The sequence below is a fragment of the Dendrobium catenatum genome, unplaced genomic scaffold (assembly GCF_001605985.2).
Source record: "Dendrobium catenatum unplaced genomic scaffold, ASM160598v2 fragScaff_scaffold_249, whole genome shotgun sequence".
Taxonomy (NCBI): domain Eukaryota; kingdom Viridiplantae; phylum Streptophyta; class Magnoliopsida; order Asparagales; family Orchidaceae; genus Dendrobium; species Dendrobium catenatum.
Window position 1 is genome coordinate 2665739 of NW_021318711.1, and position 12933 is coordinate 2678671.

The following is a 12933-nucleotide window of genomic DNA, read 5'->3' on the forward strand; positions in this document are numbered from 1 at the left end:
TTCCGACGACTTTGAAAAATTCACTTAAATCTCGTCGCGGTGCATCAAAAAGCGGGCGAGATCTAAAATTGGCATTTTTCGGGTTTTACACCACCAATTATTTTTACTATTAAAAACTTTTCTTTTAATACTTCAAGCACATTATTTGCAACATTTTTGATATTGCAAGTTATTTTTTTCCCCATAACATTAGCTTCATCATGCACCTACAAAATCTTAATATCGTGAATTTTATTCTCAAAGATATTTTTTTAGAGTTCTTTAAATGCCACCATCTAATCCTAGAATAACTATATACTATATTTTTCATAATCTGCCCCTTCATTTTAAAGTCCAACACTAATAAGCAGTGTTGGCCTGTTGGGTACATAGACTTTCACTCGGATTAGCTTTATAATCTATGCAATCTAAATGATTTATTTTTCTTACAAAAAATAATTAATATGAGTTTTACTATATTTATTTTTATAAGTGATGAGATGCTCATCTCTTTTCTTAAATAAGATATTAGTAATAACAAAATTATAAGTTAGAGAAAAATCACATATTTATAAATTATAATTCTTTGCTATGCCACATTATGCGAAGGTATCGAGCTCCATTGATGTGTCTGGCGTTGTATTTCGCTTTTTTTCCAAGTAGATGTCCACCTAAATAGCTATTATGATGGTTGCCTTGTAGATCTTGTTGTTAAGTTGGCAACTTCATCATAACGACCCTTGTTAACCTTTCAAGGCTTAGGCAAAATTGGAGTTGCCTTCAATGTCACCATCAATATTTAGATCATTAATAACTTGTTTGTGCTTCTTGAAATGTATTTCATGGTGTACGGTCATTCTAATAGAAAGAAAATAATATTTTCCGATTATGATTTTTACTCATTTCCTTTAGTGCCATGGAATTTACAATTTAGAAATTATGATTGGTTAATTTTTACATGGTCGAATTTCAAAAGATTGTTAAAATCTCAATTCAAGCCCATTAACAATGAAGTAGAGAAGCGGATCATGGAGGGGTTGATGTACAGTCTCATCCCTGCATTATAGAGATGCTATTTTTGTGATTAGAACCTATTCACTGTGTCTAAATGAAGACAACTAATCAGTGTTAATCCCTCTTTGTTCCTCTTTCATTTTATCCATAAAATTATTGCATCCTAAGTATTCCACATAAATCCTAATTTAAATATCATATCGGTTCCATTAGACTTTCCACATCCTCATTCATAGATTAAGAGGTATCATCATTGCATTCCCAAATCATGGAGGGGTTAATGTACAAAGCCGTTAGACAGTTCCATTGGATCGGTCCAGCCGGTCCCTTCGGACCAACTTACGCGAATAGAGGCGGAAATGTCCGCCTCTTGTATGCATCGAACGCAAGCTGCAAGGGTTAGGGAGCTGTTTTGGAAGGATTTTTAAGGGGTTTGGGAGGGAAATTTGAATGTAAGAGACTGTTTAGAAATTTTCTTTTGAATTGTATGCATTAAATAGTTGGTTTTCCTAGGGTTAGGGCATCTTGAATTTGGCTGAAATTTGAGATCTATTAGTTTCTTTGGGCTCTAGTGGCGTCTAGAGATTTGGGAGAGAAAGATCCTCCTCTCGAATAGAGGATCAATTGTATCTTGATATTTTTTGTTTTCCTTTCATCAAAATATTACAAATTATCTATTGTTTTATGGTTTTGTGTGGATTTTTGTAGAGAATTCTCGTTGTTTTATGAAGATTGATAGGAAATACTTGAGATCTACCGGTGTTCCTTATCAAATTGGTATCAGAGCACGTCGATCTAAAGGGAACCAATGGACGGAAGGAAAGTAGAAGTTTTAGAGGGAGAACTTGGCAACTCAAAGCAGATTTTGAGGAGAAGATTGCTGATTTTCAAAATCAGATCGCATCCGTCAATGAAAGGATGGAGGGAAAATTCTTCGTAGTGGAAGATATGTTGAAGAAATTGCTTGAAGCCAAACTCAAACCGGTGATATCGGAAGCAAAGGAAACTACCAGCGGCCATGGAAGAGGTGGGAACCCTAACATATTTAGGGGAAGGGAAAATCCAGAAGTGGAGATTCTGGAGGGATAATACAGAATGCATCCTCTCGAACCACTTTCTAGTGAGTAGATGAGCATTGGCTACGTAAGAAGGGGTGTTGAATTTGTAAGGAGAGGGGATGATTTCGATTGCATGGGTGTTGATTTTGAAAGAAGAAGAGGGGATTTTGAGGAAGGATCTGGGTATGAGCGTCGAAGGAAAGAGCATGATAATTGGGGGGCACCTCCTCTTTAAGGAATGAGAGACTATAGAGGATTTATGGGAAATAGGGATGACCCGAAGGTGAGAAAGCTGAAGATGCCCATCTTTGGGTTGATGACAAAGGAGGACAGACTGATGGCATTGGGCCTATGTTTGGAAGGGAAGGCTTTGTCTTGGTACCAGTGGAGATACATGCGACGACCCATACAAAGTTGGAGAGAGTTCAAGGATTGTTTGATGGAATGTTTTCAAACTGGCAAGGGAGGAGATTTCTACGAGCAGCTCTTCGCCTTGACATAGGATGGTTCATAGATGGAGTACCAAGAGAGATTTGAGTATCTTGCTAGCTGATCGAACCGCCTTCATGTGAGTGTTAGAGGTAAATTTCATGAAGGGATTGATACTAGAGATCCGAGTAGTGGTTAGAATAATGAGGCCTTGTGACTTGGGAGAGGCTATGGAGCTAGTTCAATTAGTGGAGGATCAGAGGCACCTGGAGAGAGTGATGGGTGGCAGTAGCTCAGGAGATCCGAACAAGAGGAACATCATCTTTCTTGCACCTAAGGAGCTGACACCGGGTACTTTTCGGGAGACTTCAAAGGAGAAGAATGGAGGAGTAAGACCTAGGGCAACTTCAAGAAAGCTCACATAAACAAAATTATAAGAGAAAAGGGCGAAATGCTCTGTTTCAGATGTGACAAGAGGTATATGCCGGGGCACACGTGTAAGGACCGAACTCTTCAGATTCTTATCGTTTGTGATGAAGAAGGAATTGAGGAGGGTGTCGTCTTCCGCCTTGTGGATAAGGTGGATCTTTGGGAAGGGATTATTATTAAACCGGACCGGTCCGGCCAGTACGAAGGGTACGCGAACAGAGGCTAAAATGTCCGCTTCCTGTATGTGCCGAATGCTATGATGCACCGACACTTCTGCTCAAAGAGGCGTGCAGTGTCCGACACCGTGTCCGACACGACACTCGTCCGACACTCCTCCGACACGTGTCGGACACGCCGAAAATGTGTCCGATTAAAAAATATTAAAAACTTATGAGTTCTTATGTGATATGTCATTGATATTTATTTTTAGAAATTAAATAAAAAGATAGAATTTTGAGTTGAACTATATTTCATGTTGTCTTATTATTGGGATATTTTGATTTCACTTCATATCTTATGCTTTTTTATGTTTTATATTATTCACTCATTAGTATATAAAAAATTTATCATTTTATGTTTACGCAATCTTTTGATTTTGAGGCTTACGCCTCAAAACGCCTTGAGGCTTACGCCTCGCCTCACGAATGAAAAACGCCTTAATACCCGAATACGCAATTTTAAACATAGAGGATCAATTGTATCTTGGTATTTTCCTTTTCCCTTTCATCAAATAATACAAATTATCTAGTGTTTTGTGGTTTTGTGTGGAGAATTCTCGATGTTTTCCGAAGATTGATTGGAAATACTTGAGATCTACAAGTGTTTCCTATCAAAACCCTAATCTCTGCATTGCAAAGAGGCTATTTATGTAATTTGAACATGTTTCTCCATGCCTTAATTAGGAAATCCTAATCACTCTACCTGCCTTGCTTTCCTATGACTTCCAATAGGCGACGATGCAAAAGAAAAAAGAAGTTTCCAATAAACCATGCAAGAAAAATTTTCTTGCAAGAAGTATCTTTAATTTGTTTTTTTCTCGGAAGCATGTGTTTAGTTATTCTTCAATGGGAATTCTTTGCTAGTCAACAGTTTAAGCAAGTTGGTGTAAATTAGTATGGGTTTTTGCTACAAGGTTGCTGTTATTTGTGCTATGAGGATCCCTGTGGATTATTTTCTCGTATATCTTTCTGAAAGTTATAATTTAATTGTTTTGAATCGCATCTCAGAAAGCAAGATAATCCTTCCAATCTATGCAGGCGTTGCTGGTGGTGCATCTTCAGGAAAAACAACAGTCTGTAATATGATTATTGATCAACTTCATGACCAAAGAGTTGCTCTTGTCAACCAAGTATTTTGAATTCTACTTTGCTATTTAATTTGATTGCTGCTAAAGCTGTTTCATGGATCATAATGGTAAAATATCATCTGTTATGCATTTTTGAAGTGGTTCTTACACTGGACTGGACAGGTTGTACCAGAGGCATCATCAAGTTTAATATTCCTGACAAAATGCCTCGAGAAACATTGACTAGCCACAAGAGAGCTTATACTTATAACCTTGCTTTCTGTTTGCTTTCTAATGACTTAACATTGCATAGTTTTCTCTAGCTGTTGATGTTGAATACTCTTAACTTATGCTGGAATCTTTAAAGAAGTTTAAGCTTATTCCTCAATGATTCAAATATCAAATCTACAATCATAAAAAAGCATTTGTTGTGTAAAATGATCAAATGGAAAGATGATTTTAATTTTAGTTTTTTTTTTTCATTTAGATGTGTAGTTTTTATGTCTTTGGCATTTTACTTTTGTGCTTATGATGTTACCCTGCATTTTAAATTGTCGGCATGATGTTTTGACGACCAATTAAGTTTTTTAACTATTCAATAACTTCATCAGTTCCTTTAATGACGAACTTATCTCAAATGTATCAACATTGACATGCTCTAATCTGACCATAAGCCATGCTTTGAGCAATGCACTCTTCTTACTAGTCATTTATGTTGTAAATTCTTCGACAAGATTCACCATAAAGTATCATCCTTTTTTCTAGGATTTATTGTGAAAGAGAAAAGTATTAATGAGAATTGAAGTTTTCATCTAAAGAGGGTATTGAGTATTTGGATTAGAACAAACTACGATTAACTATGGTAATGCCCTCGAACACTACTATATTTGCAATATTAAGGAGAATATGATTGTGTGGGTGTAAATTGGTGAATCTAGGAATTGAATATGTAAATAGAGCATAAGTTAGCAGTATACATGTAAATCCCATTTAGCAAATGAGATGAAAATCAGAGAAAATGTGGGGAATGAGACAGAATAGATGAAATATGCCTAGAAAATATAAGGTCCTCAATTTTTCCCTTCATGGGATGGAAATGGTAGGAACTGAAATGTAAATGAAATGCATGAGCGGAGAGATGGTAGAAAGTTGGTGTAGAAGGCACAAAATTATAGGCTAGATGTTATGACATAAGGCAGTTATAATTTTATTCTATTTAATGACGTAGCATCATCAATTCTTGTAGTGATGATTTTATTTCAAATATAAGAGCATTGACACACTCTCTACTTTGAGTGATTCTCTCTTCCCTCTATGTCATGTATATTATAGATTCGAGAAAATAACCAAAATGACCCCTCAACTCTTTGTGAGGAATCAAAATTGTCCTCCAACTCTTTTGAAAGATCAATTTTTTCCCTCAACTCTTTAAAATGAGACCTTTTTTATCCTAACATCCAATGTTGGAGTTAATGATGTTAAATGTAAGGGTATTTTGGTCATTTTTTAATTAAACATTATTAAATATAAATTTTCTAGAAAAATTTATTAAACGTTTCTTTAATAAAAAATTAATAATAATCATAGTTTTAATTTAAAAAGTTTTAGTCATATTTTATAAAATATGATTGGTAAAAATATGTGTGACTAAGTTGAAAGTAACATCTATTTGCATTTGATTTCTCTTAATCAATAAATATCATATTTTATAAAATATGACTAAAATTTTTAAAACTAATATTAATATTAATATTAATTTTTTTATTAAGAAAATATTTAATAATTTTTTAAAAAATTATAATTACCTTTAATTAATGTTTAATTAAAAAAATGACCAAAATGACATTACATTTAACACCATTAACTCCAACATTAGATGTTAGGACAAAAAATATCTTATTTTAAAGAGTTAAGAGATCAAATTTGTCCCTCAAAAGAGTTAGAGACTATTTTGGTTCCTCACAAAGAGTTGAGGGATCATTTTGATATTTTTCTCGTATAGATTCTATGGCAAGAACCACCATAAAGTCTCCTCATCCTTCTATCAGGGCTCATCATGAAAGAGAATTGCATGAATGAGAGGAAGAAGTTTTCGGTTGAGAGAGTATATTGATTTTTGGTTTAGAACAAATCATAATTAACCATGGTAATACCCTCAGACATTGCTATTTTTGCGGGACTAAGAAGCTATGCCGGTTTAAATAAGTGTGTCTGGGCACTAAATACGTAAATTGAGCATACTTTAGTGGTATGCATGTAAATCCTGGTTTAGTTAATTAGATGAAAGTGAGAGAAAATATAGAAATGGAGTGGTAGATCTAGAATATGTGTGATATGCATGGAAAAAATGGGGTTAATTTTTTTCCTTTCACGAGATGAAAATTTAGCGACTGATACAGAGATGAAATGCATGAGGAGAAAGTGGGCAGAAAGTTCATCTAGATGGTGCAAATATGCAGGCAATTTATGAAACAAGTGCAAAAATAATAACAAAAAGTTGTTGAAACTAGGTGAAAAACAAATTTAAATTTTTTTCTTAGCTAACAAGTTGATGCAATGTTGGTGATGGAATTGCAGTGTCTATAGATAATTGAATGAAACTACAGAGAAAGAAAAGCATAGAATACAAGGTTTCTTCAAGCTGTACATTTTGAATCCTCCAAGCATCTGTAGAATGCTTAAGCAGTTTATGCTAATTTCTCAAGTGCAAAAGATATAATTTGAGTGAAAATATGGGCGGTAGAAAATTTTAATGTCGTAATAATTTGGTTTTACATAGCACTATGGATATTGAAATAGCATGACAACGAAGTCCAATCTTCTTTGAAAATCAGAAATAGAGTAAACTTCTAATTCATGATAATTTGAAAGTGCAAATATTTAAAGTTCTCATCAGTCTAACCTTCAACTATTTGACGACATACAGCAAATGGCATCACATAGATAGTTATCTTTTGAGATAGTTGAACTATTTAGTTAGATCAGATACTTTATTGCTATGCTGGAAATCTAAATCCTGGAATAATATCAGCTAGTGTCCTATATAATTCCAATATCTGTTCAGTAATGTATCCACTCACTCCTTGCAATTGGGATATTGCAAGAAGGCATTAAGTAGTAGTGTATACACTATCTTTGTTAAGTTTTCAACTTAATGGTTTATTTTACATTATCTATCTAATGATGGTTATATTTATTTTTCACTGATCTCTAAGTTCTGTTAATGCAGGAATCTTTCTATTATGACTTGACAGATGATGAAGTGGCTCTTGTTCATGAATACAACTTTGATCATCCAGGCACTATTTCTCATTTCCTCACACTATGTTAACAAATTTCCCTGACCTTTATGGTTACCATAAGTTTGGCAGTTTAGTTTCCATTTTGTCTAGCATCTATCATTTTTTTTAATGATTTTCTATTATTTTAGATTAATAGAAAAAAATATTGTTAAGAAAGGAATCCAATTAAATCTTTTGTGGTAATTGACACACATTATTCTTAATGTTTTTGTCCGAAAATGTAAAATTTATTTCAAGGCATGGTTTACTTAATTGTTGGCCACCCTTTCGAAAGTCAGTAGCTATGGATGATTCATAAGTCAGATCACTAGCCATGTTTAAGTACCTAGGATGCATAAACGGATCATTGGCACTAATCACTTCTATTTCTTTGCTAAGCAGTTCAAGCAACGGGCATAATTCATAAATGTGTATAAGTGCTATCAATATTTTTCATTTTATTGTGCAGATTTAACACCATACTCAACTTTTAGACGCAAGTTTCTTGATCCAAGATCTTTCTTGTTAGAGAGGAAATCAATTTCTTTTGTATATTATTCACTAGAGCACCTCTTTATTTATAATAAAGGAATGTGTACAATATTCTAAGATATAACCTAAAAACATACACAAGTCACCTAAAATAGAATGCTTTTCTAGGTTGGCTTTTTTATGCTAAAGCTCCCCCTTATGCTATAATCTATATATATATATATTATAGCATAATCAAGAGAAAGGTAAAGGACCAGAGCTTTTGTAGTAATATCAGCTATTTGTTTTAAACTGGATATGTGAGATGATAAATTTCTTAGAAAATACAACATTTTAATTAATTGATAATCAACCTAAATATGTTTGATTTGTTTCACATAACTCAAGGTTATTGGCAATGCATATGGAAATATGATTTATACTGTATATAACCAAATACTGAATAACTGGATGACCAAACTCCCTTAAAAGAGTCAATCTTTAACATAAATTTTCCATAATTTTTCAAACTAAGCACAATATTCTGATATTATTTAGCGAATATATGTCATTTTTCCCCTTAGCAAAGTATCCATGTTATTACTTCATATAAATTACCTGATTAAGGCCATAGTAAAGGACGTCAATACTCACATTCCTTGTAACAAAGAACAACGTTCATTGTTAACCACATATACAATAATCCTGGTGAAATTAAGCTCGGCATTTGAGGAGGAACTGCCAAAATAGTCTATCTCATAGATCAGTATGAACCTTTTGGCAACCAATGCACTGATCGATCAAGTAATTAGGATGAAATTACTATGAACACCTAAGGACTGTCAATTGGTCCAGAAGGTGGAGCAATCAAATTACATTATGGTGATTGAGTAGAGTATTCATCTTAATGTTTGTGTATACTATTTCGTTTGAAGATTTTCTATCACTTCCTAAAATGTCTATATGGCTAAGAAAAATATATTTAGAAAGGAGATAAGTAGATAACTAATAAAATAAAATATAAGAGTGAATGAGATGAGCAATTTATGGCTTTTGCCTTTTTTACAAAGATATTGACAAATGTATTTTAAAGAGATCTCTTTAATAAGAGGATGTTCAATAGAAAATAACTGTATGGATGGAGGTATTTCTATTGAAGGTAATCGCGGTCAACATGTATAAACCTTTAGAGGGGTAGCGGCATATATAAAATTTTATGGATGAATAGAAACATGTGGTGGTGTGGAAAAGGAGATAAAAGAAAGGAGCAATCTTATGAAAAATAATATTGATCAAAGCTTATAAGTATTGAGTAAGGGTCTCATATGATCTATATCATTTTTTAAGTGTTAGAATAATATAAAATATACACTAAAAATCATGAGGAGAAATGACATATAATGGTGATTAGGAGACATAATCTCGAAGTTTATTCAGAGTATGCCCCAAATTGACAATGCCATTAAAATATATTACTAGTGGTGGAAATGGCAAAAGGTTCAGTGGTCCTTAGTACCAGTTTCAACCCTTCCACCAATCATCTTTCTGAGGAGATCATTAAAAACATAAGTTCTAGTGAAATAATGAATAACAACTAAGTTCAGATCAATTTATGGGACATGTAAAATACTTGTGATAATTTGTAAAGGATGGACAATGCCTTTCCAAGAAATAAGAAAGGGGAATCATTAATGTAAAAATAAAGGAATGGCTGAAAAGCTTAATTCATTTATCATTCATACAAGGGGTATATATATGAAGCTGTTTTAATTATATTAGAAACCTATATAATTCTTGGAAGAATTATAAAAAGTTGAAAGAATTTTTATTTTTCTTTGTTTCCTATGCCCACTAGTCTTGTTGCAGGCCGTGATGCAGCCTTCCATTTTTTACTTTGCAAACTTGCTGCAATTCGTGAAATGCTTCATTCCATTTCTATTGTCAACTGCCGCCAACTTTGCTGCAATCCATGCGATGCAACCTTTCATTTATGTTGTACATGCTTACTGTGTTGGCTTGCCCGATCCTTCCAACTATCTTTTGGCCATCCGTTAGAATTTGCATTTAAATCATCAAAGTTTCACCCAAATTGTTTGGTAGAGGTATTTTATTTCTAGTTTGTCCAAGATCTTTTTTAATATAAGATTGAAAAGTTTTGGTGAATATACCAGTGAGTTGATTGCATGTTGAAACGCGAGGAGTGAAAATGAGAATTTGACTTTTAATAGAATACAATGGAGAAAAAGGATTCATGTAGCCGACCCCACATGGTGGGATAAATGCTTGATGTTATTGTTGTTGTTGTTTATTGTACTCCATATGTTGGTTCAGTGAGTTGTGTCGGAGCTTCTGCAATGCTAATAATAGACTTGTCATGAAAGTATATCCTTATATATCCTTCCTAATTACCTTTCAAATCTTCTAGGATAATTTTTTAATTATAAAGCTCACAAATTCATTAAGCAATAATGCAATATCTCTAAACTCAAATTCGTCGTAGTAAAATGCACTAGCCTAATGTTTATCTTTTATTGATATGTGATCTCATATTATAAATGTTAGAATAGCCTTCTAATTTAGAGTTTCATGTCTGTTGTAGATAATCTCTTTTTTAGGATTTGATTTTAAATACCTAAGACCTCCAGAAGTAGTTTGAATATGAAACTTTTTTACTTAATAGATAAATTATCTTACGAAGCTTGACGCAAATGCTATATTTGGAGAATTCTAGGATAGATTAATTAGTTTACTAATGAATTCTTGATATCATCTGTAGCCGACTTTTGTTCATTCTTTATCTTTGTTAGTTTTTGGCTTGGCTTTTGTCACAACCCAGTTCGGATATTCGAACTAACGAGACGGGAACTGACAATGGGACAGTTAATACAATTACTACATTTACACATAATAGTAATAACTATCATTCTATAAGCATTGAAGAGCCACTAACATATTATTCATTTGTTCATGGAAACAAACCAGATTATACCAGTTATCATTCGAGTGCCTTCTTTTGTTCACAAAATCATCTCTTTCAGCCATTTCTATTTTATAAAGAGACTTACATGAAAAGTTTGTTTAATGGAGTGAGTTTACAAAGTAAACTTAGTAGGTAATCATCATTTCATATACAAAGTTAGACATACAAAATAAAACATACATATTTCTTTGTCTTTCTTACAAAGTTAACATATACATCTTCTTTCATATACTATAGATTTTATAGTTCATCTTTCACATTTTCGGTTTTATTTATAAATTTTCATTTAACATTTAATCCATTTTATTTCCATTAATATAAGAGCACTGTCTAAATGTATCAATAAAGGTATAATCATTTTCATTTCCAATTAATGTGTACAGGTATGTTACATCCCTAGCCAGTACCCATACGAGAGTGAACTCCTGTAATTTGCATGCGTGCACCTTTTCTTTATTTTAATACATTTATTTTTATATAAATCATCATTTATTTTATTTCATTTTTCTTCATATATTATAGTAATTTGTAAGTATATTTTATTCATATACATATTTCTCAGTAATTTAATCAATCTCAAGTTGGTTGTATATTTAACATTTGAGCTATATTAAGTACTTTAGGTGTATTACAATATTCTATAGAAATCATATAGCAAATATTTCACCATTCCATTTCTTTTATTCTTCTCAAGTAATGTATCCGTATATTAACCATCTAATCAACATAATGTTATAATTATGTAGTAATTGCAATAGCTAAAAGATATTGAAATAACATAAAAGAGAATCTAGCATTTGTTATAATACAATTGAAATGACTCACTTTAAATATTTTTGTATTTTCAAATTCCTCCCAAATCTTTAATCCTTTGAAATATACCTCCAATACCCATCTCAGTATGAGAGCCTTTAACTGTTCACAATAACATAAGATTTTAATTAATATTAAAATCTAATTTGGATATCTCAAATATCATAAAAAATAAACATTGAATTTCCCCCACAATTTATTTCACTATCAATCTTCATAATATAAAATTACCTCACAAAATCTTTTATTCCAATTGAACTTTTCTTTCCTTCACTATCGAATTTAATCGTGCTTCGCTTGAATTCTTCCTATCGATAATAATATTTTACTTCTTTAGTGATGAAAATGATAATATAAATATTCTAAGTTAAATAACAAAATATCAGTAATTTAAATACTTACTATTTCTTCTACCATTAGAGAATGGAAGAAAACTTGAAACTCCTATTTGTTCTTCTTTTTCATTCAACTTTTCTTCCTTTACCTTTAGAGAAGATATTCCTTGCGGTTTATATAAAATATTACGGAAGGATTTATACATAAATGGAAAGAATTGACAAACATTTCTTCTTCTTCCTCTTGTTCACTGCCTTTTCTCCTGATTTTTTCTTCTTTAGCGATAATAAACACAGAGTAGGGAGTTATTCTTCGGAGGAATCACCTGATTTCATTTTCGTATTCAAACCTTCGTTCGAAATGTGATTCGAAACTCCCTAGCCTCGGTCTGTCTTTGCATTTGGCCTGATTTCATATCCGTTGTATCGCCTTTATTATAACAATAGGTCGGTTCAATTGAATCAGCCAGGTTGAGCCGAAAAGCACAGATATTACAATCTCCCTTATAAAAAATTTCATCCTCGAAATTTAAAATCAAGAATAAATGAACATACCTTAATTGAATAGATGGGGATATTAAGCTCTCATTTTTGCTTCTTTCTCCTAGGTGGCATCTCTTTCCATTTTATGCTTCCATAAAATCTTTATAAATGATATTTCCTGATTTCCCAGTTGTTTCATATAATACTCTAGGATTCTTTCAAGTTCTTCAATATATTTCAAATCAGGCTATAAGTCTATTGATTTTGATTGCATTCTCTTTGACTCATCTGATATATACTTCCGAAGCACTGATATGTGAAACACATTATGTATCCCTTGCATATGTATTAGCAGATCCAATCTCTATGCCAAATT

General features: G+C 32.5%; 1 protein-coding gene across 4 annotated transcripts in view; it reads left to right on the forward strand.

Annotated features, from left to right (window-relative positions):
- The window catches only part of LOC110098771 (uridine kinase-like protein 4), a 114287-nt gene that overhangs the window by 43895 nt on the left and 57459 nt on the right, over positions 1–12933 (forward strand). For all 4 annotated transcript variants that reach the window (XM_028693295.1, XM_028693296.1, XM_020825698.2 and 1 more), the window contains exons 3-4: positions 4166–4257; positions 7424–7493. In XM_028693295.1, coding sequence (XP_028549128.1) covers positions 4166–4257; positions 7424–7493 — 162 coding nt within the window. The remainder of the gene's footprint in view (positions 1–4165; positions 4258–7423; positions 7494–12933) is intronic.